Source organism: Garra rufa, chromosome 5 (genome assembly GCF_049309525.1).
Source record: "Garra rufa chromosome 5, GarRuf1.0, whole genome shotgun sequence".
In the NCBI taxonomy this organism is placed as follows: Eukaryota; Metazoa; Chordata; class Actinopteri; order Cypriniformes; family Cyprinidae; genus Garra; species Garra rufa.
Window position 1 is genome coordinate 19,452,663 of NC_133365.1, and position 27,775 is coordinate 19,480,437.

The 27,775-nt window shown below is 35.1% G+C and overlaps 1 protein-coding gene across 2 annotated transcripts in view; it reads left to right on the forward strand.

The window, feature by feature from the left end:
- Positions 1–27,775, forward strand: part of rgs3b (regulator of G protein signaling 3b) — a 53,445-nt gene that overhangs the window by 11,094 nt on the left and 14,576 nt on the right. The window contains exons 5-13 of one of the 2 annotated variants that reach the window (XM_073839837.1): positions 6,658–6,748; positions 7,820–7,887; positions 14,133–14,214; positions 15,750–15,855; positions 17,559–17,928; positions 18,016–18,064; positions 18,185–18,435; positions 19,837–19,920; positions 23,266–23,377. In XM_073839837.1, the coding sequence (XP_073695938.1) occupies positions 6,658–6,748; positions 7,820–7,887; positions 14,133–14,214; positions 15,750–15,855; positions 17,559–17,928; positions 18,016–18,064; positions 18,185–18,435; positions 19,837–19,920; positions 23,266–23,377 (1,213 nt within the window). Of the gene's footprint in view, positions 1–6,657; positions 6,749–7,819; positions 7,888–10,444; positions 10,592–14,132; positions 14,215–15,749; positions 15,856–17,558; positions 17,929–18,015; positions 18,065–18,184; positions 18,436–19,836; positions 19,921–23,265; positions 23,378–27,775 lie in introns of those variants that run through there. The other variant, XM_073839838.1, reaches the window with a different exon arrangement.

Below are 27,775 nucleotides of genomic sequence, written 5' to 3' on the forward strand. Positions count from 1 at the left end.
GTAGCCTAATATATTTCATATTTAATAATTACATTAACAGTGAAGCATGCATCTAACTCTGAGTAAAAAGATTATCATAAAATCACCAAAATGAGTCTGCATGTTAAGAATGAACAAACACATTTGTGCACTCATTTATTTAGCCTATAAATTAAAATAATAATTACTATTTTAAGTATTATGACGTAAACAGCTTATACTGTTTCTACTGATCGGGGTAACAAATCCGTGAGTACAGTTTAAAACCCGTGGGAACGGATTGCTAAAGCGTGCGCACGGATTATGAATTTGTCGGTACGGATTCAAAATCCGAGGGTACGGTTTACAAAATCTGAGCGCACGGATTGGAAATTCGTGGGTACGGTTTGTTAATCCGTGGGCACGATTTATTAAACCGAGGGAACAGTTTAAGAATTCGTGGGTACGGTTTATAAACTGAGGGAACGAATTGCAAAACCGTCCCCACGGATTAATTATTTTTCTTCTACAGGTGACGTAAGGGGCTCCGTAGCATGCTGCACTATTAATGTTATTATTAAATAAGGCCTATTATTACATTGCATTTAGTTTGAGAGCAAAAGAATGGCAACATAACCTGTACATTATTTGTTTTGTATTGCTTTTTACCTTCTCCTCTCCAAAACTCGTTTTTTTAATTCAGGTAATTTTATATTTTGAAAAATATTATATAAAACAAAGCCGTTTGAACAGCGCTCTTCACTTATTATTTTATTTTGGTACCATGACCGCACTTACAAAACAGGCTTCTTTTTATCGTTTATTTTACATTAATAACCAATAGGTTAAAACACACGATGTTTTGGCAGCTAATCTATTGGTGATTAATATAAAATAAAGCTAAAAACTCTGTTTTGTCAGTGTTGCATAGTCTCATATAGCCTACTGAGAAATAAAGTTTAATAAATGCAAAACAATGCATCCAGCATATAAACAGGTGTCCTGGTTGAATTTGGGGGCGGGGCCACAAATCCGTGAGAGCAGTTTACAAACTGTGGGAACGGATTGCGAAAGCGTGCGCACGGATTATGAATTTGTGGGTACGGATTCAAAATCCGAGGGTACGGTTTACAAAATCTGAGCGCACGGATTGGAAATTCGTGGGCACGGTTTGTTAATCCGTGGGCACGAATTGTTAAACCGAGGGAACAGTTTAAGAATTCGTGAGAACGGTTTATAAACTGAGGGAACGAATTGCAAAACCGTCCCCACGGATTAATTATTTTTCTTCTACAGGTGACGTAAGGGGCTCCGTAATACAGCGTTATTTACCAGCAAGACTTTAAAGCACATCCAAATAATGTACTTTTGTGATTGTGAATAAGTGCAGTGTCCCGTGTGTGAATCTATGCCGTGTTGTACAGTATATTAAGACAGACGCACGCTGTAGCACTATAGACATTTTTCCTGAGTAAACGATGAGTGCCGCCATTACTAAATCGAACGTCAGATTGGATGCTCTTCTGTTCCGGTCTCCATAGGAACCCATTCAAATAGCGTCCATCTGTTTTTAATGTAGCTGATGTTGGCAGCTTCATGTCATTTATACACTTATTAAACTTTGAGGAGTGAGGCACTGACAAATGATGGTCATTGCCACATTGCAAAGTGATGGCACTGTAAAGACATGTGCTTTTTAAAAACATTTTATTAGGTTTAACATTACACTCTAAAAAGTGCTGGGTTATTTTTGTAAACACATTGCTGGGTTAATTGTGCTGGGTCAAAATTCTGGGTTGTTTGAGGCACTGTAAACACACAGTTGGGTTGATCATGCTGGGTCAAATGGACTATAAGGGGTTCTTTCACTATGAACACCTGGGTTGGGTTATTTTGACCCAACCGGTTTGTTTATTTTTTTCACTTCATCGAACATTCTGGATTCTTCACTCGTCTCGTCGCCAGGCGGTCACGCACCTCGCAGCAAGCAGGATTATAAGGTAAATTAATAATATGATTATATAATTATTTACCTTTATTTTTAATAAGTTGTGTTTTAGAGCACACTGATTTCACTGTTTAATGCAATATTTGATATGTCGCTGTGCGGGGTTGGCATTTTATTCCGTGAATGACGAACGTTGTAACTTAAGCAGCCTAGCGATGTACTTTTTTGCCTCAACATTCGCTTTATTGTTATATATTAGTGTGTGTGTGTGTGTGTGTGTGTGTGTGTGTGTGTGTGTGTAGTGTTATTTGTATAACTTACAGTATACATATGGCCTTTATTTTAACGCCTTGTGGAAAGAGTAGGTCAGAAATACGGGGGTAAGTTCCTTTACTGTCTGTATGGCTTTGTAATGTTTTGTCAAAATTAGATAATTTCATACAAAAATTGATCTTTTAAGGGCATATTTTTTCAAGTAAATGTCTGCGACGTGCCGAATCCAACGATAGATCCATATGTTTAATGTTGAGCATTTTCGCGCTTTTTTCCTTGAGGTAACGTTAACTGCATTATCTAAAACGCTAACGTTATGTCCCTTACTTTAATAATGTTAAACCACAATATGACTGGTATGTACTATTGTTTATTACTTATATGTAATGTTGTCTTAGCTACAGTATGTAAAGTTAGACTTAATCTCTCGTGGTGTATGTGGCCGTTCACATGTCGCGTTTTTTGCGCACTGAAGTTCGTTATTTAAAAGCTCGTTTTTTCCAGGCGCTGGACATGGTTGCTTAGCAACGGCAGACGCCATGGGAGAGCAAGCTGCGTTTTGGAAAGAATGAGAGAAAGCGACGCGTCTTGCGTTTTCACGCGTTTTTAGGCGCGGCATGTGAACGGCCCCTTACTCTTCCTCTATTTTAGTGAATGCCTGTGGTGCATTACAAACTAGGAGACCAGTATAAACCTTAAACTTATTGAACCACATTTGTTTTTCAGATTTGATCAGATTTCACAAGACGCTATATCCAGAGGCAGACTTTTTGAAGACTGGGCTACAGTTGCAGACCTAATTCTCGCCAGTGCTCAGCGAGGGACATTCCTGGGTGACATGACTTAAGGTAAGCTTTTTCTTATAATATGTCAATCTATAAAAACAATATGCAACTGTATTTGACACACATCAACTGGTAAATACAATGGTCAGTAACACTTAACTAGTTGCTTATTAGCTTGTATATTGGCTGTTAATTAGTACTTATGAAGCACATACTGATGCCTTATTCTGCATGAGCATATTCTGCATCCCTGAATCTGACCCCATACCTAAACTTAACCTGCAGTAGTTGAATGAGGGTGGGAATTAATTTGCATTATTTAAAGTAATGAAGAAATCTTCATATGAAAGTGTTTCAGTTTGTTGTTTTGATTATAAAATATGTTTCACAGTTTGCATATTATTCCTATGGTTTAGATGCTAAAGGGGAAAGTGCTTTCAAAGTCCTGCCCACTCTGGATAAAAGGTCTTCAGACCCACAACCACGGAATCCCGGAGGCCATTCATTGACGTACAACCTGTAAGTTTTGTTTTACGTTTTCTGCTCTAATAAGGGTGTATATATATATATATATATATATATAAACACAGTGGTGGCCAAAATTATTATAACAGTAGTATTTTCACCAGCTAAAAAATGATTTTAAGTCAGTGTTTGTTATCTTTTGCTGTAGTGTGTCAATAAGAAATATCAGTTTACATTTCCTAACATTCATTTTGCCTTTAATTGTGATAATCCAGTGTGGTTTTTGTTTGCACAACAGCCAATCCTCCACACAGAGATCTGATCTAATCATCATCATCCAGTCTGTCTGGAATGACATGAAGAAACAGAACAAACTGAGACAGACTAAATCCAGAAGAACTGTGACAACGTCTCCAAGATGCTTCAAGAGACCTACCTGCAAAGCTACCTGAAAAACTTTGTGCAAGTGCACCTAGTGTAGGGCAAAAGCTGCTTTAAACGCAAAAGGATGGTCAAACCAAATGTTGATTTATTTAGTTAATCAAGGTTAATTGATAAAGAACATTTATTTATGACATTATTTTTGACAGCATCATTTTATGACATTTTTAGACAAGTGCTTAAAACTTTTAACAGTACTGTAGCTTTGCAGTTAGGTCTCTTGGAGCATCTTGGAGACGCTGTCACAGTTCTTCTGGATGATGATGAGAACAGATCCTGTGTGGAGCACTGGCTGTTGTGCAAACAAAAATGTCACTGGATTATCACAATTAATGGCAAAATGAATGGAAATGTAAACCGATATTTCCTACTGACACACTACAGCAAAAGATAGAAATCACTGATTTAAAACCTTATTTAGCTGGTGAAAATACTAGTGTTCTAATAATTTTGACCACAACTGTATGAAAAGTTGAGAAGTAAAATGAGCATTTATTTCATGCCTCTGTGTTTATGTTCATAAAATACACTTAACTTAAAATGCTAGTTATGTTGCAAGACTAAATGCCGTATGATTAACAGGTGGGGACCAACATGGTGGATTTGAGCCTTGGGATGAGACAACAACATTTCTAGACCTTCGCCATTGTTCCAGGCCATGCCATTGAAGCGGACTTGTTGCCTGGGAATTTCTCCAGCTTGCAGTATATCATATTGATGGACATAAGTCTTCATGTGTGAATTTTTTGAGGGCAACAGTTTTTTTTTTGGCCACTTGTAACATGTTTTAAATTGTAAGAATTGTCTGGTGGACTCTTTGTTTGGCTTAGGTTTGGCACAATGTTTGGAATGATTCTAATGTGGTAATAAATTATTTTTTGAGTGTTCTGCTGCTGCAATGTTGACATAAAGAATAGGAATATATTGTGCCTTGTTTACAGTTTTGTGTTTAAAAGAAACTGATCTACTAAAACCGTTATTTGTGTCTGTAAGGGTTGGACAAAATGTGTGACAGCTGCACCTATTTGAAAACTGTATTAAAAAGAAATATGAAAACTCATTTACAGATGCATTTTTTTGTGTTGTGTAACTGTATTACAGAAAAACAATAATAATTTTACATTCTTTTGTGATTTATATATTATTATTGGTAAATCTAAAGGTAGCAAGGCAATTAGACAACAAATAACCCAATATTTAGGTAGTGTTTAACCCAGCAACACAGTTAATCTGACCCACTGGTTGGGTCAAATAAACAACCCAGCATTTTGGGTCAAATGATTTAACCCAGCACTTGGGTCAAAACAACCCAACGCGTGTTCTGTCCCATAGTTACCCAGCAGCTGGGTTATGGTTGGGTTATTTTTTAACCCAGCACTTTTTAGAGTGTAGATTAACCTCGGAATATAAGCTACTTTGACTAGAAACACTGGAGACCGGAAATTCAAAGCATTCTTCAGGTTAAGAGTCGATAGTGACTTCCGCGTTCAGGAAAAACGTCTATTTTTTTAAAAGCAGATCGTGGAGACAAAAATCGTCATATCGCACACCCCTAACGATCACAGATTGTATACTGAACAGTAATGCCTTAAGCTTAGGCTTGGGTTTGGGGATCATCTTTGGGAAGAGACACTATTTTTGTAATCCTGTTAAGAGACACTGGACACAGAAATGACACACACTTCATGAACATGTACTGAATTAGTGCAGTTCAGCAATTATTTATGTAACATGTACACTATTGTAAAATGTGACTGAAATTGTGATAAAAAGTGATATATTAATAAACAGATTTTACTTTGTACAGATGTCTTTCCACGATACAACATCCATTATTTAACCTAAAATCTTCTTTCAATGTAACACAACTCAGATACTCTTAATTTCATTCTCCTCTTGTCAAAGCATATCCTCCACACCATCGTCTAATTACACAGTGGGGGAAGTGGCGACAGGACTGCTCATTGAGGCTTGAAAAATGACCTACAATTACCAAGAGCAGCACACCGCAAACACGCTGGCATAGTGGCTTTATTCTACATGCCCGCCTGCACAGACAACCGAGTAATATCTAGAGATCCCTGTTCGTTCACATTATGTTGCGTTGTCAAATTCAGGAGTGTTATACTCATGTGTTAAGACAGTAAATCCTTTCACAGAGAGTGATATTTTGAGAAAAATTAGATCAAGCCCGATGGATGTTTTATATAACATGATGCCATCTGGCTGAGCGGGAGAGTAAAATGGGCATCAGCTGTTTACAGCTGCAAAGGTCTCAAAAACACACAAACGTGGACTCACGACAGAGCTTAGAGATGCGCGGATGGCCTCAATCGTCACCCGAATCCGCAGCTTCAAATAAATTATCCGCCCGCCACCCACCCGCACCTATATTTTTCTCTGATTTAGATAACCGCACCCGACCCGCACCGTCTACCTGATGAAAAACGTATTTAAAACACATTCAAGTTTTAGAAAATGTAGTTAATATTTGCATCATTATTGATTTATCTCATCCACCCGCGACCCACCCACAAATAATCAGAATACATTTTTTTATTACTCGACCCACCCGACCCGCGGATTATCCACAGCGCCCGCGGATATAACCGCCATCCGCGCATCACTAACAGAGCTGCAGACAGGGCCTGATTTTAATACTGTCCCTATGAGGGACGTATTAACATGTCAACAGATATTGGGATTGCGAAACCTTGCGAAGGAAAGAGCATCTTCTTCCAATGGCTTTCTGTATCTAATTTTGTTTTTCACATTTTCTGCTGACAGGAGATCAGAGGTTGGTATTATCTCCTGGGAGAGGAGCTGGGCAGGAGCAAACATCTGAAAGTGGCCTCACGTCGCATCAGACAGACCTCTGGTGAGATTAAAAGCAGTTTCTCTCTCTTTTTTCTGTCATTCGCAGTTGGATCGTAGCCACTCTCTGATAGCCTTTAGCAGTGAAGACGGACAAACTCCACATGACAGTTTTTCCTCAGCAACAGTACATCAGATGATAGCAGATATTCTTGACATTGCTGAAACCAAACAAGCTCAAAGTTACTTTTGAATGTTTTACTTCTCAGCAAATGCTGTGTTGAATTAACAAGCATTGCCTTGTACTTTTTTGGAGGGATATAGAGGGCTCGGTGTTGAAACATACAGCATCCCTGTGGAGAGCCGTAACAAAGAGCCGGGGGCCGGGGGGCGACATAGTGTGCGCCACGGGAATAAGACGAGAATTAAAAGGCTGAAGCATCATGATGTGTCTAAGTCAGTTTAAATCCACTTTAGAGATCTTGTCTCTCTCCCTCTGCCATTTTGTGATGGTTCATCAAAATTAAAAATGGTTCATCGGGTGTAAAAGATCTTAATTATTGCTCACAGAACAAATGATTTTGCTCCTGGGGTGTGTACAAAATGACACGTGTCCCGTCAGAGAAATTCATCCGAGATTAAGTTTGATTAGAGAGAGAGAGAGAGGTGTAGGAGAAAAGAGAGAGAGAGAGAGAAAGAGAGGGGGCTTGAGTCAAAGCACTGGGCTGACTTTAATAGAGAGAGCCAGCTGTATTGTATCCCTCTTGAATGCTGTTTCCATGAAGAATGTTTAAAAAGACATTGCTTCCTGGGAGAGTAATCTCTATGGTTACAAAGTGGGGGAGCCTGTCGCGGGTTGTCGGGGTGGGGGTGCCGCTTTTAGGGGAGTAGATTTCATTCTCTCTTTCTGTTGTGGGGCAGTCAGCTCTGTGTCACAGGGATTCAGGTTGAGTTCATCTCTCATGGTGCAGACACACGCACTTTCAGCTCAAGCCTGCAGACAGCGTTGACCGGATTCTGCTGTCCGCTCTCTGCAAGAGTGCTGGAGTAGAGAGATTTGTACCCTGGGCTAAGATGTACTCAAAGAGCAATCTGTCGGCCTGGGACTCGTGGGACTCTCTTGTGTATCTTTCAGAAGCTGCCGCGACCAACTATGAAGCTGGACCCGAGACCGCAAGTCCAGAGAACATGCAGTCATTTACAGTAAGTGTCATTTATAACATTACATTTGGATGTTTTATTTAATTTGAAATGTTTGTTTTGTAGACTCACATTTTTTTTTTAACCCCAAATATGCTTGGACATGCTTGAAGTGATGTAACGTCTAAATTAATACATTTGAAAGTTATTTTAGGGCTCAGATCAGATAGAAATAATACATTTTTAACACAAAATAAGATTTTAGAATATTTGAAAATATTTTAGTTTCCAGCTGATAATGACACAGGGAAGTATCTAATGTTATTTATGGAATATTACAGTTTTCTAACTAATTTTGCAATTATCAGGATTCTTGAGTTTAGATTTAGATGTGCCTTAAATGTATTTTAAACTGTATTATTTTAATTATTTTATATTAATATTTAAATTCTAGGTAACACTTTACAATAATGTCATTTGTTAACATTTGTTAATGTATTAACTAACATGAATGAGCAATGGACAATACATTTATTACACTGTTTATTAATCTTTGTTGATGTTAGTTAATAAAAATACAATTGTTCATGTTAGTTCACAGTTCATTAACTAATGTTAACGAACACAACACAAAGCCCAAAATGTGCTTGAGCATGCATGAAGTGATGTAACATCTAAATTAATCATTTTAGTTATTTAAGGCTCAGAACAGAATTAAATTACACATTTAGCTTTTAACAGTGTAGGATGCTGTTGAGAGTAATGCACACTTACATTTTTACAATTTTAAATGTTGTGTAGTTTGTATGAACAAAAGATTTTAGAATATCTGAAAATTTTCTAGATTTCGGTTGTTACTGCTTCATATTCTTTAGAAGACACAGGAAAGTATGGAATGTTATTTATGGAATATTACAGTTTTCATGTATTTAATTTAATAATAATAAATTATTAGGATTTTTCAGTGCCTCTGTATTAACCAGTAACCAAGTTTTATAAAACTGTATTATTTAAAGTATTTTAATTTGTATTTAAATTATACGTAACACTTCGATAAGATGTCATTTGTTAACATTAGTTAATGTATTAACTAATACGAACAAACAACAAAAAATATACATATTACACTATTTATTATTCTTTGTTAATGTTAGGTAATAAAAATACAGTCGTTCATTGTTTATTTAATGCATTAGTAAATGCTGAAATTTACATTAATTAACATTAATAAATGCTTTAGATAGTTCATTCTTAGTTCATGTTAACTAATATAGTTAACTAATGAACCTTATTGTAAAGTGTTACGAAATTAGTTAATAGTATTTATATTTTGAATTAGCTTTTATTTGTATATTTTCAGTTTTCGTTTTAATTTTAGTTTACATTTGACTCATTTTGTTATGTTCTTTTGTCTTTTATTTATTTTGTTATAATTTGAGTAATTTTAGGACTTTAGTTTCAATTTATTTAATTTTTTAAGTTTAATCGTCTTGCATGATTTATTTTAGTTCTATAATTTTTTATAGTTTTAGTTAACAGCAACACTGTTTTTTAAAAGGTACGGCTTGTTGGGATAAAATAGCTTTGCCTGTAGTGCTTGAAACTATTATTGCAGACTTATGCTAAGCTAATAACTATACCCACTAATGATGCTGCATGTAGTTAAAAGAGTTTTTCAGCCATCAGACGTGACTCCATCAGCTTGGGAATACAATCAGCTCAGTGGCGTGCGCTAACGTGATGGACAGTAGAAATATGAGGAGGTGTGGATGTGCTTTCGGATATGTGCGACACACACACATACTCGCTCATTAAAACCCTCCCATCCACTTTAGCGAGCAACTTTTCCCAGGACTGTTCTCCGCCCGCTCTGTTCTCCTCAGACAAAGCTGGGAAACGGGAAAAGCCAACAAAGTGGCTGCAATAGGAAGCCCAATCCCGCACAGTGTTTATGATTTATCCCTGTTTGATTCCCGCTCCGCTGACACTCTTGCTGGTCCCCAGCATTTTTACATGGAGGCCGGTCAAATACTAGGCTAATCATTCTTCCATTTCCTTCCTCTCTTCCCGTAAATCCATTTTTCAGATTTCATACTTGTCTTTCCAGGGATTTCTGATTAACTGGTTCAAACTGGAACATCAGTGATAGAGTGACGTAAGAGATAAACAAACTATGGATTATGGTACAATGAATGCTTTGCTGAAATGGTGTGTTGGTTTTACACAGACCCTGCTCACGTATAATAATTGATTTCGGAAATTTCAACATTGTTTTCATAAATTGAGGTGTTGTGCAAGCGCTGGACGTCCTCCCCGTCTGTCAGCCTATGCTTGTCCAGCTTCTCATTAAACAAACATCGAACATACTTTAATGTCTCTGGCTCATAATGAATGTTTGTGTTTACACGAAATCAAGCCTATCTGAGTGAGCTCCGTCTCACTGTGCAGAGAGAGTGAGTTCAGCCACTACTGTTGAGAGCTACTCAGGAAACATGTTGGCTTATCGAGCGCAGACATACTGCCTGGCCACTGGCTGGGGGGGTGGAAGGTGGTTTCCTGTCATTCTTCTGCTCAGAGCAGTTCCCATGAGTGGGCATGCATAGCCGCAGTAGAGCAACCGCGAAGGGAAACAGCATCACCTGTGTGACTTTACTTTTATTCAAGACACTGAAGCGAGTGCCATAGATGTAGGTGGACGTATTTGCGGTGAGCGATGCATACCATTCACGGTCTGTGCCGGCTTTGCATCGAACGAAACTTGCCACAGGTTTGTTCCTCTGCTCTTTTTTTGGCTATGGGTGTAGTGTTATTGAAACTGGTACTGAAGAGTTATGGCGTTCTGTCTGGGATGGTCCTCATGAAATTAGGTTGCTCCAGATTGGCACTATAAGTGGATTTGGATAAAACATCAGCTGAAGTAGTAGTAAGAGTTCAGACCTATTCAGTCCGTTATATTATAAAGGTTGAGAATGATGAGGGAAAACAGAGTTGCCGTGCGTAATGGAAAGGCTCAAGCACGAGATGCAGCTCTTGCTCCCCAGGGATGGATGACTTCATCAATGAAAGTTAGTCTGTGGCAGAAATATTAGAAATAAAAGTGGGGTTGGGGTCAAGGAGGGATGTCGGATGGCTAGTTACATGAGTGAGGTAAGTAGCTGCGTATATATCCTTGTGCTGTGATTGACAGGACTAGATGAATAGGGTGACCAGTTTTGAAGTTGAGGGGTGGAGGGTGTCATTTCGTTGGAGGTGCTTATCCAGGCTTGTTTGTAATGATAGCAATAACAGAAGATACAAAAGATTTAGGATATGTAGGTTGTTTTGTTCAAACATAAGAAAATGTCTATTAGTAGGTGTGTGTTAGCCTTCTTCTTAGTCACCTTTGTCCAATTTTATTTAGTTTTACATTTGAATGAACCAAATGCAAAGAACATAAAATGAAATAATGCTACAAGTGTTTGTGTATAGTGACATTTACATGTAAATTCAAATGAATTTTGATCCATTCTAATATAATATAATATAAAAATATTGATTTTTGTGGAATAAATAATAACAAATGTATTTGTAAATCTACATGTATATTCATTAATATATACAAAAATGACCATACATTAGAATAATAAATACATAAAATCATCATAAAACCATAAAAAATGAGAACAATAGAATAGAATAGAATAGAATAGAATAGAATAGAATAGAATAGAATAGAATAGAATAGAAAATTTTTATTGTTTTGGAATAAATAACAAAAAATGTATCAGTAAATTTACATGTATATTCATCAATTTTAACAAAAATGACCATACATAGACTAGCCTAGCCTAGCCTAAACACAATAGAATAGAATACAATAGAACAGAATAGAATATATCATAATATAAAATAAAAATCATGATTGTTTTGGAATAAATAATAAGAAATGTATCTGTAAATGTTATGTATATTCATTAATTTTAATAAAAATGACCATACATTAGAATAATAAATACATAAAATAATCTTAAATCCATAACAAATGAAAACAATAGAATAGAATAGAATAGAAAAATGTGATTGTTTTGGAATACATAACAAGAAATGTATCTGTAAATGTACATGTATATTCGTCAATTTTAACAAAAATGAACATACATTCGAATAATAAATACATAAAATCATCATAAAACCTTAAAAAAATGAAAAGAATAGTATAGAATAGAATGGAAAATTGTAATGGTTTTGGAATAAATAATAAGAAATTTATCTGTAAATTTTCATGTATATTCATCAGTTTTAACAAACATGAACATACATTAAATAAAAAATCATCATAAAACAACATAACAAATGAATAGAATAGAATAATTGTGATTGTTTTCAAATATTAATAATTGTATTAGAAATGACCATACATTAGAATAATAAATGAAATCATCATAAAACCATAAAAAATAAAACAATAGAATAGATTTGAATAGAAAAATTCTGATTGTTTTGGAATAAATAATAACAAATGTATCTGTAAATTTACTTGTATATTCATAAATCTTAACAAAAATGAACATACATTACAATAATAAATACATTAAATTATCATTAAACCATAACAAATAAAAACAATAGAACAGAATAGATTAGAATAGAATAGAATAGAATAGAATAGAAAAATTGTGATTGTTTTGGAATAAATAATAACAAGTGAATTAATTATATTAATGAATTTTAACAAAACAAAAACATTAGAAAAAAAATACATGAAGTCTTTAAAAAACTAAATTAAAATGATGACTGTTGAAGATAGAAGTAAATAAAATATAAGCAAGGTTGCAAGGACTAAGAAACAGCTTTTCTTATTGAGAACACAGAGGATACTTAGTGGGCCAAAAGCAGGACATATTTACATTTTTTGTGAATTGTTGGGAAACTGGGACAACACCTCATAAAATCAGGCCGTTTGCTTCCTCTCTTCAACTTGTATTTAAAACTGCATTTAATGATGGACAGAATATTTAAACTGGATTGTGCCACAATGTATGAGTATTGTCATAACAAGAGCTAGTTTTCATTCAGCAATGCTAGTACTTTGTTTACACTGATCACACAGGTGAGTGTCAGTGTTTGAACTTGAGCTCCAACAACAATCAAGAGCGGTGGAAAAGGGAAACTCTGCAGTTTGATGTGGATAATTATTTCATCACAGCAATTAATGAAGCTTGTAACGAGGGCGACCATATCGACCCAGAGGAGAAAAGAGGAATGGCAGTGAAAGTCCTAAAGCTGTCATCACTTTTTCTCTTTTTATTCTCTCTCCCTCCCCAAACAAGGCTTTTTGTTGTTGTGCGGTCAATGTCATGTTAAATGTGAGACGCCCCCCCTCCCCTTCAACATTTCCTATTTAATTTGGCTCCAGCTTCTGTTGACATTTTGAACTTCTACTGTCCAAATATTCTGTCTCTGCTGTTTGTCAGTGCCATGGCAGTTTTCTCCCCCCGTCATTTCCTTCTCTTGCCAGGGAAAAAGAAAAGCCCCCTGATCACCCAGCAACCCTAACTAATTTCTCAGCTTGTAGTTTTTAATATCCCTGACTCTTTGGTGCTGTGGCATTTAAGTCTTCGTGCTGCTGGGGTACAGTGGCGCTCTGGGGGGGATGTTTGTTTCTGGCAGAGACACACTCTCTGACACGGTTACTGTGAGGCCTTACTCTGTACACCTAATGTGAAACGTCCATCTTCCTGAATGCTCCTGAGGTCACTTTCATTTCAGTCCATTCAAAAGATATATTACTTGACGTATTTTAGAAAGGAATGGTATAATTGAATTATGTTCATTGAATGTAATCTGAAATTATTAGGTGTGAACCATAATTGTTCCTTTTTATTCTTTTTGCTAAGATTTTTTTAAAATGTTTTTGAAAGAAGTCTCTCATGCTCATTAAGACTGCATTTATTTGACACAGAAATATATTAACTATTTACTATTTAAAATAACTTTTATATTTTAAAATGTAGTTTATTCCTGTGATGCAAAGCTGAATTTTCAGCATCAATACTCCAGTCTTCAGTGTCACATGATCCTCCAGAAATCATTCAAATGTAAATGCAAACTTGGTGCTCATTATACATTTATTATTATTGTCAATATAAAAAAACATAATATTTTTTAATATAACAATTCTTTTAACAGATTATTAATATTTTATTGTCATTTTTAACACATGTAATGCATTCTTACTGAATAAAAGTATTGTTTTCTTAAAAAAAAAGGGACAATTTAGTAACCCCAAACCTTTGAACGATAGAGTAAATGATTGTGCTCTTTTACAGGTGACCATTTTGAGAGGAAAAGATGGTTTTGGCTTCACAATTTGCTCGGACTCCCCTGTACGTGTCCAGGCTGTTGATCCAGGTAATTTCACTCAAGAAATTACATTTTTCATGATGTCCTCATAATTTGATTCAAGTTATTATAAAATTTTATTGTCTAGAAGTAGCTTAGTTATGTTTCATTTGAATAACAACTTTGTCTTTATGTTTATATGATGTTACAGTATTAACTAATAATATAGTATCTATATAATAGTATAATAGTAATTATTAAAAACATGAAATAGGAAGAAAACTTTGAGGAATTAAATGATAATTTTTTTTTTTAGTTCATAATGATCTAACATTTGAATTGCAGACTATTTTGGTAAATCTGAGTATAGTTTAAAATATTGTTAAAGGAGAAGTTCACTTCCAGAACAAAAATTTACAGATAATTTACTCACCACTTTGCCATCCAGTCTTTTCTTTATTCAGTCGTAAAGAAATTAAGTTTCAAGAGGAAAAACATTTCAGTAATGTTCTCCATATATTAAACTTCTATGGAGCCGGCGAGTTTGAACTTCCAAAATGCAGTTTAAATGCAGCTTCAAATGGCTCTAAACCATCCCAGCTGAGGAAGAATGGTCTTATCTAGCGAAACAATTGATTATTCTCTAAAAAAAAATGACAGTTTATATATATACGCTTTTTAACCGTGAATGGTCATCCTGTCTACCTCTGCGTTGTACATGCGTACTCCATGCTCTCCGGTTCAATACAGTTAGTAAATGTCGAAAAACTCCCATCTCATTTTCTCCTCCAACTTCAAAATCGCCCTACATCGCTGCAGAAGTACCAACTCAAAGTTTACAAAGTGAATGTGCAAAGAATGTCAAATGCCCTTTACAAAAAAAGGTAAAAACAGATGTAGGACGATTTTGAAGTTGGAAGAGAAAATGAAATGGGAGGTTTTGACCTGCTCTAGCTGTATTGAACTGGAGTACGCATTCGCAACACAGAGCTAGACAAGAGGAACATTTGAGGTTAAAAAGTACATAACTTGAAAATTCTTTTCGAAAATAAACAATCGTTTTTGCTAGATAAGACCCTTATCCCTTGGCTGGGATCATTTGGAGCCCACTGAAGCTCAGTTAAAACGGCATTTTGAAAGTTCAAACTTGCAGGCAGGCACCATTGAAGTCCACTATATGGAGAAAAATCCTGAAATGTTCTCCTCAAGAAACTGAAGAAAGAAAGACATGGACATCTTGGATGACAAGGGGGTGAGTAAATTATCTGTAATTTTTGTTTTGGAAGATGAACTTCTCCTTCAAGACCTCAGAAAATTTAGCGTAGGATATGTGATATGTGAACACTTTATTTTACGGTGTCCTTGTTGCACATTTTACATACTATAGTAACATATAACATATAGTAGCATCAGTAAATTATGCATAATTTAACCCTAAACCAAACCCAAATCCTAATGCTAACCCTATAGCAAATCCATTCTATTATTCAATAATACTTAGTATTTTAATATACAGGACACCATAAGATATAGTTAAATAAAAAAGATATATCAAAGTTTAACTATGGTTTATGATCTCAAGTGTCTTTGTCTATTTTGTTTAGGTGGTCCAGCTCACCAGGCAGGTTTACAGCAGCTGGACACATTATTGCAGCTAAATGGCCAGCCGGTTGAACACTGGAAGTGTGTGGACCTGGCTCATGCCATCAGGTGTGTTTTGGTCATCATTTTGATCTTTTTTTTTTTTTATCTTTTTGGTCACACTTTAGCTTGGGGACCAGTTCTCACTATTAATTATCTATTAACTATGACATTTGCCTCAATAAACTCCTAATTTGCTGCTTATTAATAGTTAGTAAGGTAGTTGTTAAGTTCCTAAATCCATCCTAGGTATATATGACGTTCTTCTTTCAGACAAATACAATCTGAGTTATATTAAAGGAACCGTATGTAGGATTGCGGCCAAAACTGGTACTGCAATCACTTTCAAAATACTGTAGAACGGTGTATCCCCTCCCGCTCCCCCCCTGACTCGAGGTTGCCAGCTAAGCTGCAGGAGTAGGCTGCTTCAAGGAGCTTCTAATGGCAAGTGACGAGCCTTACACAGTAATTTGTTTTTCTTCTGTTAATTATGTTTATGCTTCACGAGAGATGTTTTGCGAAGTAATTATGTATCGCAGAAATTTACAGATGGCGATTAGCCAAATATTTCGTAAAGATGTACTGTAATACCACATTTCAGTCGGAACATAGATTGTTTTCATACCCTGCTAGTGGTGCGATATAAAGCTTTTTATGAACGCATTTTGCACGGCCGACCGTGGGAAATCCACTGTGTACGGAAGCAAAGTTAGCCAAACATAGATGAATCTTACTTGTCCAGGAGAAAATTACCAACGATGGTGTCTATCTTCAAATTCTTCTCCGTTTTCAGCCGTCTCCATCTTTCAAAGGCATCTCCTATACAAATCCTTGTTTTATTTCAGACTTTGACACGACGTATTTCGGGTTCATAACGAGGTCTTTTACGTTTCGTAACGTTATACATGTTTTATCCGACACGCTCGTATAGCCGCAGCTGTAACAGAGCTGGCAACCCGGATCACGAAACTCTACTGACTTCGTGATTGGTAGATAGCTGGAGGGTGGAGCCTCAGACCAAAACACAAAATGACAACAATAACATCAGTTGAGGGCTGCAACTCTCACTTTTAAATGACAATATCCTGGCCGGACCACTGTTGTCAGTGATATAAGTATTTGAAATGAACATGATTTCTTAATGTCTAGTGACATGTCAGGGCCATTTTATGATTAACTGACATAAATTTCTTACATACGGTTCCTTTAAAAAAAAGTCCTGGCACCTCCAAGCTTTGTAGTGGCAGTAAATGATGTTTAAGATTTCAAAGCCAATAAAACTGTGTCAATACATAATAAAAGCACTCCACACGGGTCAGAGGGGAATAAAGACCTTCTGAAGTGAATGTGCGTTTGTGTAAGAAAAATGTCCATATTTAAAACTTTATAAACTGTAACCTCTAGCTTCTGCTAACTGTTGTATGAGAGTTGATGAGAGAGTGGTGATCTTTTTTGGATTAACTATTGGTAACACTTTAGTATAGGGAACAATTCTCACTAATAATGAGTTATGTATTAACATGCCTATTTTTAACATATTGGCTGTTTATTAGTACTTATAAAGCACCTATTTTGCATGACCATAATCTACATCCTTAATCGTACCCAATACCTGAACTTAACAACTACCTTACTAACTATTAATAAGCAGCAAATTAGGAGTTCATTGAGGCAAAAGCTGTAGTTAACGGTTTGTTAATAGCGAGAACTGGAGCTTAAAACAAACTGTGACCAATGATTCTTTTGAAATGCATTCATCCTTCTTCTTGCAGGAATTGTCGTAATGAGATCACAGTGGTGGTGTGGAGGACAGTGCCTATTATGAAGCCTTTCTACGAGGGGCTCATCCACAGGCCATCCTACAAACCCTCCGGATTCGATTCTCTCGCTTCAAATGCAAAGACACAAAACAAAACCCCACCTTTACTCTCTCGACCCACCAATCACAAACAAGGTCGGCGTAAAAAAGGAAGTGTCCCTGATAACACAGGAAATGGAGTAGGAGAGTCATTGTGGTCTTGGACTGGCAAACGAGAAGAAAATGACTACAAAACACGCACACAGACCCTCAAAGGTACCCGCGTGACATCGTCAAACGGTGACAACTACATCATTCTCTCTCCTGTCAACCCTGGAAACCAGGTGGGAATCTGAAAGCAATTGTATTCATGTTCATACTGACTGAGGTCTGGGGTAAGATGTCACTTATCTGAATGTTTAATGTTGCAGATATTGCAGCCAGTATATTCTGACTCCAATGGCACATTGGGAACTCTAGGTAAGACAGCCCATGAGAAGGTTTTCTGTTTCTGTTCTGCATGTTTAGATGTAGATCTGAAATTGGCTTGTCTTAGATCATTTTTGCAAGTTTTTGATGATATTGCATGTCGATTAATAGGAAGAATCTATCAGACCAGCAGAGGACTGCAGCAGAGTCCAGACTATCTGCAGAATGGGGGGCTGCAAGCACAAGCCACCTTGTGCAGGTCTATGAACAGTAAGACCACCACCTTACCTCCCTCATCCTACAGACAGAGCTATGCCAACTACCAGAACTGCACTATCGTCCAGTCCCACCTGCCTCACTCCAACTATGGCACGTACGTCAGTCTGGCTCCCAAGATTCTCATCTTCCCAGTTTTTGTTCAGGTATAATCACTATCTGTTTATCCTTCAGGTTTCCTATGCTGTTTTTGTATATGTTTTTTTTTTTCAATATTAAGTGCTAGAGTTAAATATGGAAGCCTGTTTCCGCCACTGAATAAAAAAAGAAAAGGTTATTGCGACTTTTTATCTCATAATTTTGACTTTTTTTCTCAGAATTGTGAGATATAAACTCACAATTGTGAGTTATAAAGTCAGAATTGTGAGATATAGTCTATTAAGTTGCAGTTCTGACTTTTTTCTCAGAATTGCAAAATAAAACTCAGTTTTAATCTCACAATTCTGACTTTTTTATGCAATTCTGACTTTTTGAGAAAGTCTGAGAAAAAAAGTCACAATTGTGAGAAACTCGCAATTTTGAGAAAAAAAGTCAAAATAAAAAAAGTAATTGCGAGTTATAGTCACAATTCTGAGATATAAACTCACAATTGTGAGTTATAAAGTCAGAATTGCGAGATATAGTCTATAATTCAAAGTCAATTCTGACTTTTTCATGTTATTCTGACTTTTTAAATAATTGTAAGAAAAAAAGTCACCATTGTGAGAAAAAAGGTCAAATAAAATTAAAAAGGGTAATTGCAGGTCATAGTCAGAATTTCGAGATATAAACTTACAATTGCAATTTATAAAGTCAGAATTGCGAGTTTATATCTCACAATTCTGACTTTATAACTTGCAATTGCGAGTTTATGTCTCACAATTCTGAGGAAAAAAAAGTCAGAATTACAAAAAAAAATGGTAGAATAAACTTGCAATTGCGAAAAAAAGGATTGTCAGAATTTTGAGATAAAAAGTCTGAATAAAATTTAAAAAAGGTGATTGCGACTTTTTGTCTCACAATTCTGACAATCCTTTTTTTCTCACAATTGCGAGATAAAAACCTTTTATTTTTTATTCAGTGGCAGAAATGGGCTTTTATACTTAAAAGATGGTGGTTTGTGTTACTGTGTTGTACGAGTATAATGGCCTATTAATTAAATTTAATATAGTTTGCTCTTGCGTTTTTTTTTGTTTTGTTTTTTTTTTGTTCAAATCTGTATAAATGTATAAATAGGAATGTATATTTTCATATGATATATTTGTGACATATTCATATTCCTATTTTTAATCATCTTAAGCTTTTTCTGTATAATAATTATGCATTTTTTAAACAGAGATGTTACTTAAAATAATTAGAGCACAATATGCCACACCACAGCATACTGCTGTCACTGTTTGTCATTTCATGCCAATTACCTGTACCCATATATTGGCTGATTTAATGACCAATGTGCTGTTATTATGGTTTATCTAGGATGTGTTGTACTGACAAACACCCTTCTGCAAATGACATGACTGACATGATGCACATAGTGTAGCTGTAATGAGTCTTTAATTGCATTGCAGCCGCTGGACCTGTGCAGCCCTGAGAGAGTCCTGATGTTGTCAGAGGAAATGATCCTTCATGACAGTAAACACATAGCTCTTAAGGTAACGTCACTAATTCACACTCTCCCCAGAGGAAAATGTGTTGCTCATAGGTTGCTTTTTATGAATCAATTTCCTGTTGTATTTAATGATCTGATTTTTAATTTACATTTTAACAAACACGTTTATAACTAATAAGAAAATTGTTAGCATACAATATGAGAATACTAAGGAAGCCCATTTCTGCCACTGAATAATAATAAAAAAAAAATTATTACGACCGTTAATCTTGTAATTCTGACTTATTTTTCTCAGAATAGCTTGATGCAAACTCGAAATTCGGACTTTTTTCCTCAGAATTGTGAGATATAAACTTGAAACTGTAAGTTTTAAAATCAGAATTGCGAAATATAAACTAGCAATTTTAAGAAATTAAGTCAGAATTACGCAATATAAACACAATTGCCAGTTATAAAGAATTGTGAAATATAAAGTCAAAATTCTGACTTTTTTCCTCACAAATGTGTTTACCTTGCAACTCTGACTTTTTCTGGCAATTGTGAGTTTATATCTTCATATTCTGACTTTTTTTGGCAGAATTGTGAGACAACTCGCAGTTGCCAGTTATGAAGTAAGAATGGTGAAATACAAAGTCACAATTCTGACTTTTTCCTCAAAATTATGAGATAAACTCACAATTGCCAGTTATAAAGTAAGAACTGTGAAATATGAAGTCACAATTTAGACTTTTTTTCTCAGAATTGCGTGATACAAACTCACAATTCTGACTTTTTCTCCCAATTGCAGGTTTATATCTCGCAGTTCTGACTTTTTTCTCTTGCAATTCTCACTTTTTTCTCAGAACTGAGATATAAACTCACAATTGTGAGTTATAAAGTCCAAATTTAAGATAAAAAAAAAATTCTGTTCTCAGAATTGTGAGTTTATATCTCCCAATTCGGATTTAACTGCAATTGCGTGTTATAAAGTCAGAATTGTGACTTTATTTTTCAGTATTGACTTTATTTGTTAAAATTATGACTTTATTTCTTAGAATTGCGAATTTATATCTCAGAATACTGACTGTGTCAGAATTGCGAGTTTAAATCTCACAATTCTGAGAATAAAAGTCAGATTTGCAAGTTTGTATCACGCAATTGTGGGGAAAAAAAATTTAACTCTCAAATAAAAGAAAAAGTTCAGAATTGTGAGAAAAAGTTGTAAATACTTAAAAAATATATTTTATTCAGTTATGGAAATGGGCTTCCATAGAATACAGACTACATAATATGATAATAGCCATACAAATTATATGGATGGCATATCCCAATAATTTTTTCTTCAGAATTTGACAGAAAATGTTCAAGTTTATACTGAGATTCAGGACTTTTGATTGAAGCCTGGCAAATCTGAGCACATTTGTAAGATTGTAGAATTGATTTTTGAAATCTCTTCTGAGATAGGAACTAATCTCTGTTTCTCAGTAGAAACACCTGAAGCACGCACAAGTCTCCATTTGCTTTATTGTCATTACTCTGTTGAAGAAACAATTGAAATACAGGGAATTTTAAAGAATGTTGGTAACCAAACAGCTGACTTCCTTAATATGTGAACCTGGACCACAAAACCAGTCTTAAATAGCATATATATAAATTCGTAGCAATAGCCAAAAATACATTGTATGGGTCAAAATTATCGATTTTTTTTTTATGACAAAAATCATTAGGATGTTAAGTAAAGATCATGTTCCATGAAGATATTTTGTAAATTTCCTACCATAAATATATAAAAACATAATTTTTGATTAGTAAAGTTGATTGCTAAGAACTTCATTAGGACAACTTTAAAGGCGATTTTCTCAAAATTTAGATTTTTTTGCACCCTCAGATTCAAGATTTTCAAAAGTTAAAAATTTTTCAGAAATTGACCCTTTTTCTGGTTTTGTGATCCAGTGTCACGTATGGAAAGAACTACTATGCAAGTCAGTGGCTGCCGTCAACTGTTTGGTTACCAGCATTCTTCAATATCTTCTTTTGTGTTCAGCAGAACTAAAAACAATACATTACAGAGGTTTGGAACAAATTTGGGGCGAGTAAATGATGACAGAATTTTCCATTTTGGGTTAACTATCCTGTCAAGTTATGTGATGGCTTTGTACCATTTTATATCTGATCAGTCTGCCAGCATTCATTGCAGATTGTCCAAAACTTGGAGCCCTTTAGCATTTATTTTAACTATTGATGACTTTCAGATCCTTTTAAACAAGACCTTGATCTGGTGTCAGGAGTCTGGCTTGAGAGACATACTGTCTAAAACATCTTGTCTTAGATCAAATATGCAGAAGCGATTCTTGTAATGTCTTGTTTGTGGGCTCTGAAGGTGACCTAGAGCTGGTGTCCCCTTTCAGGAGAATTGACTATTTTGCTTGGTCAGATTTTGAGCTTGTTCTCATGATACCCCACTAAAAGCCTGCTAGTCCAGCGCGACCCTGATGTTTTCTCGAGATGGACGAAACACTACCTTTTCTATTATATCCATTTCACCAAACGATCGTTTGGGAACTACAGGAATATTTGTCTCGTTGACAGTAATGCCCGACACAAAATATGCGCTCCTCATAGTGTGGAAGCAGATACCTTGATCCGAGCTTTCTTTCTGCCGCAGCTTTAAAAGAAACCTGCAGTTTGGGAATAACATGACCTCGGCTTCCTCAGCATGAGCAATATTGTGCAAAGATAAATCTCTAAATGCCACAATAGCCTCCAAAACCGACTTCGTATCTATAGCGATTCCCTTTGAGAGTCTGTCACATCCTTTGTGCTCTCTCGCAGGGCCCCCGTCTGCATGCCAGCTGACCTCAATTTTGCTGAGAGACCTGTTTGAGTAATGCAGTCAAGAGTTTCTAAAGATCAGAGTGTTTAAGAAGGATGAGCTGTACATCTCCAAACACATTCCTCCAGTGTCCTAGAATGAGCGTGTGTGTGTTTGACTGTGATTTAGATCAGCTGCTTTTATTAAGCTGGCCTAATTCCAAGCCTGGGCAATGGGCACCAATGAAAGGCAAAGCAGCACAACCAGCCTGCTGCTTTCTGTGTGGGAATCAGAGCTTTTCCCTTTCCGAATGACCTTAACTTGACTTTACCTGATTCATCATAACTTTATTGGGTGTTATAGTTGTATAATATTATTAAAACTATTTAGTAAAGGATGGTTTATTCTCAGTGAATAGTCAATTCTACATCTGCTCTCCATGAACGCTATAAATAGTTAAAGATCGAGGCTCATGTTTTCCGTTATAAAGAATAATCTTTGTCTTCTCTTGGTAGAAGCTGAGTGAGAGTGACACAAGAAGGTCAGGCGGAGATGTTTCAGTGCGGTGCTGATTGTTGTCTGTATCGCCCTCTATAGGCTACAGTGTTCATCTACACAGACCTGATGCTGTTGACCAGGGAAGATGAACCGGGCCGCTGTAATGTACTACAGAGTCCACTTTACCTCCATGAGATACAGCTGCAGGATGGTGCGTACTACTATTTTTCACTAATTCTGTGTGGAAGACATTTATAATGTTTTCTTTGTCCTGCTATGATAAATGTTTTTGGAGCACTTCATTTTTATTGTGTATGTTAGAAAACAGTAGATACATACAGTGCACAAAAGTAAAAAAAAAATTCTGAACACCATTTTCAACATTTATCATCATAATATGTGTGTGTGTGTGTGTGTGTGTGTGTGTGTGTGTGTTAGAATGCGGATCGGGCCGCATTTTTCTGTCCGAGCCTGGCCCGCGTCCGACAGAGCAGTAACCGAACCCGACCCGAGCCCGACAAGCATTAAGATATTTATGTCCGAGCCCCATCCCAGCCCGACACAGTTAAAATCTCTTTTTTTCTCATACTAATGACACATGCACTTTTTTTGTGTGGAAAGCCTGCTTTTATTAAGCAACTGTAGGAAAGCGTTCGGAAATGTCAACAGATGAGAGCATCAGTGCACACTGGGCAAAAAGCGCCGGTATAACACAGGCGCACTATCGCACTGATGTGACCGAGCCCGACCCGAACCCGAGCATCCTTTCTAAATATCTGTCCGAACCCGGCCCGGCCCGTCAGGTTCCGTCGGGTACCGTCGGGTACCGTCGGGCTTGGCTCGGGTATCCATCCTCTAGTGTGTGTGTGTGTATACACTGCTGTTTAAAAGTTTAGGATTTTTAATGTTTTTTAAAGACGACTTATCTGCTAATCTAGGCTGCATTTATTTGAATAAAAATACAGAAAAAACAGTAATATTGTGAAATATTATTGCAGTTTCAAAAAGTGGCTTTCTATTTTAATATAGGTCAAAATAGAATTTATACCTGTGATGCAAAGCTGAATTTTCAGCATCATTACTCCAGTCTTCAGTGTCACATGATTCTTCAAAAATCATTCTAATTCGCTTTTTATTATCAATGTTGGAAACAGTTGTGCTGCTTATTTTTTTTTTTGAATCTTTAATACTTTTTTTCAAGATTCTTTGATGAATAAAACATTTAAAAGAACAGCATTTAAAATAAAATATAAATAAAAATTAATACTAATAAAATTGATCATTTTATTCAGCAAGGATGTGTTAAATTGACAAAAAGTGATAGTGAAGACTTATCGTTTTTAGAAAATAGTTCTATTATGAATAAATGTGGTTCTTTTTAACTTTTTATTCTTCAAAGAATCCTGAAAAACAACTGGTTCCAACATTGATAATAAATCAGTTTGACTGTTTGACACTGAAGACAAAATTCAGCTTTCAAAATTCAGCTTTGGATCACAGGAATAAATTATATTTTAAAGTATATTATAGTTATTTTAAATTGCAATAATATTTCATAATAGTACTTTTCTGTATTTTTAATCAAAAAAATGGAACTTTGATGAGCATAAGAGACTTTTTAAAAAACATTAAAAATCTTACCGATCCCAAACAAAAATGGTGGAGAAAAATTTCAGTTTCAAACAATTTTTTCATTGTGCATTTATCAGCAGCTCAATCTGTCTTCCGTTATTTCTCAACATTTTTGTGCATCATAATATGTGTGTGTGCATATACACTGCTGTTCAAAAGTTTGGGATCAGTAAGATTCCCAATGTTTTTTAAAGAAGACATTTCTGCTCATCAAGGCTACATTTATTTGATTAAAATACAGAAAAAACAGTAATATTATAAAATATTATTGCAATTTCAAATAGTGGTTATAGAAATTCCACTAAATTTCAATTTCAGTTTCAGACAACTTTTTATATACACATATTATGATGCACAAAAATGTTGAAAAATAACGAAAGACATTGAGCTGCTGAGAAGTGCGCAATGCAAATATTGTCTGAAACTGAAATTCCACTGAAATTTAATTTCAGACAACTTTTGCATTGTACACTTATCAGCAGCTCAATCTGTCTTTTGTTATTTTTCATATATATGTGCAACATCAAGGTTTATCTATATAAACAGGGAAATTATATTAAAAAACATGCACGAGCTTTTATTGAAAACATATGGCATAATGTGCAAATCATAACTGATTTGTTTGATGCTTATTATCCTTCACAAAAATATTGTTGTCCTGCTGTGGCATATTTAAATTAGGTATGTGCATAATCAACAAACATAATACGTAGTGACAATGTAGCTCTGGCCCCATAGAACAAGTTTTATTTCTGTCAACTCTCTCATTCTGGCCTTGGGCCATCCAGCTATTCTTATTGCTGATTGTGTTGCTGCGTTTTTAAGTAAAAGAAAAGGCAGTGCTAGCGCCTGGTTTACATCTGGCTAAGATAAACATCCTGAAGTCAACTAAATTACTTCACATATGAGTTTAAATGTTAGACTGTAAGGCAGGCTATCTATCTATCTGTATGTCTGTCTATCAATTTGTCAATCTGTCTTAATGATTCAGTCTATCTGTATATCATCTCTCTGGGTTGATTGTTTAGAGTAGAGGGGATGTTAAGGAGGTCCACCCTGTGTTATTTGTGACCGTGTGTTAGTAGCGATAGTCAGGAAGGAGGCGTCAGGACTGTGGGAATGAGTATGAGTGTGTCATGAGAGCGTAGCTCTCCTCACTCTCTGTGTCTGCTGGGAACAATGGCCATGTCTCCGGTATGGCCCATTATAGGCAGGGTGGGCGGGACGGTGTATTCTTTACCTTCCTGAGAACAGAAATAATGCAGCATGTGGCACAGAGGGCAGTTCTATCTTCAGCCTTTATTTGACATCTCTTTTTTTGAAATAGCCATCACTATGCTGACCTTTGTCCTTTCGGATATGAAACTAGTTGTATAGCCAAGGCACTTGACTTTGCAGTCAAAGTCCATTATTGTGTGTATGCGTGCAGAAAAGGGCCAATTTGATATTACAGTATTAATGTCAATATTTGAAATGTGTATTAATTATCTGCAATTATCAGTAGCTATGCTTATATAAATGTAGTTTGAATAAATAAAATTTGGCTTTCGATGACCAGAACAGGACCACTGAATAGGATATTAGCTTATAATTTTTAATAGATATAAATATTATGGTGGCACTTTACAGTAAGGTGTCATTTGTTAAATTAGTTAATGCATTAACTAACATGACCAATCAATGAATAATACATTTATTTCACTATTTGTTAATCTTAGTTAATGTTAGTTAATAAAAAATACAGTTGTTCATTGTTAATGTTCACATTAGTTAATTCACAATGCATTAATAATTAATGTTAACAAACACAACTTTTGATTTTAATAATGCATTAGTAAATGCTGAAATTAACATCAACTAAGATTAATAAATGCTGTAGAAGTATTTTTCACTTTCATTTGTTAACTAATGAATCTTATTGTAAAGTGTTATTTATTGTATATTTTATTCTATTTTGTATATATTTAGTATTGTTTATATACTATTATAGTATTTATTTATACTTTGAATTAGTTTTTATTTTCTGTTTTTATTTAAGTAATTTTTGTATCTTTTGTTTGTTTTTTAAAATATTTATTTTAGCTTAAACTTATTTTTATTCCAGTTTTGAACTTACATTACCAGTCAAAAGTTTTTTTTGTTTTTTTACGAAAGTCTCTTTCGTTCAGCAAGCCTGCATTTATTTGATCCAAATTAGAGCAAAAACAATGAAATTATGAAATATTTTTACTAATGTAATTTATTCCTCTGATTTCAAAGCTGAATTTTTAGCGTCAATACTCCAGTCACATGATCCTCTAATCATTCTAATATTCAGATTTGCTGCTCCAAAACATTTATTATTATTATTTTTATGTTGAGTAGCTGAGTAGATTTTTTTTTTCAGCTTTCTTTAAAAAAGTTCAAAAGAACAGCATTTATCTGAAATAGAAATCTTTTGTAACATTATAAATGTATTTATAATCAATTTGGATAAATTTAAAACATCCTTGCTAAATAAAGGTATTTATTTCTACAATTTCTAAAATTATTTCTACAATTTCTTTCTTTCAACTATTTTAAATATTGATAATACTACTACTACTAATAATAATAGCAATAGATGTTTCTTGAACAGCAAATCTGCATATTAGAATGATTTCTGAAGGATCATGTGACACTGAAGGCTGGGGTAGTAAGCGTTAATCACAAGAATAAATTTCATTTTAAAATATATTCAAATAGAAAACAGTTATTTTAAATAGTACAAATATTTCAAAACTTTACTGTTTTTGCTGTACTTTTACAAACAAATGGAGCCTTGGTGAGCAGAAGAGACTTTATATTACATTAAAAAGCTTACTGTTCAAAAACTTTTGACTAGTAGTGCATTTTCTTTTTAGTTTGTTGCTGATGCAACATTTGTCTAATATTCCTATTTTATTTCAGCTAATGAAAACAATGTTCATGTATAAAGTTTTTATAAATATAAAAATAT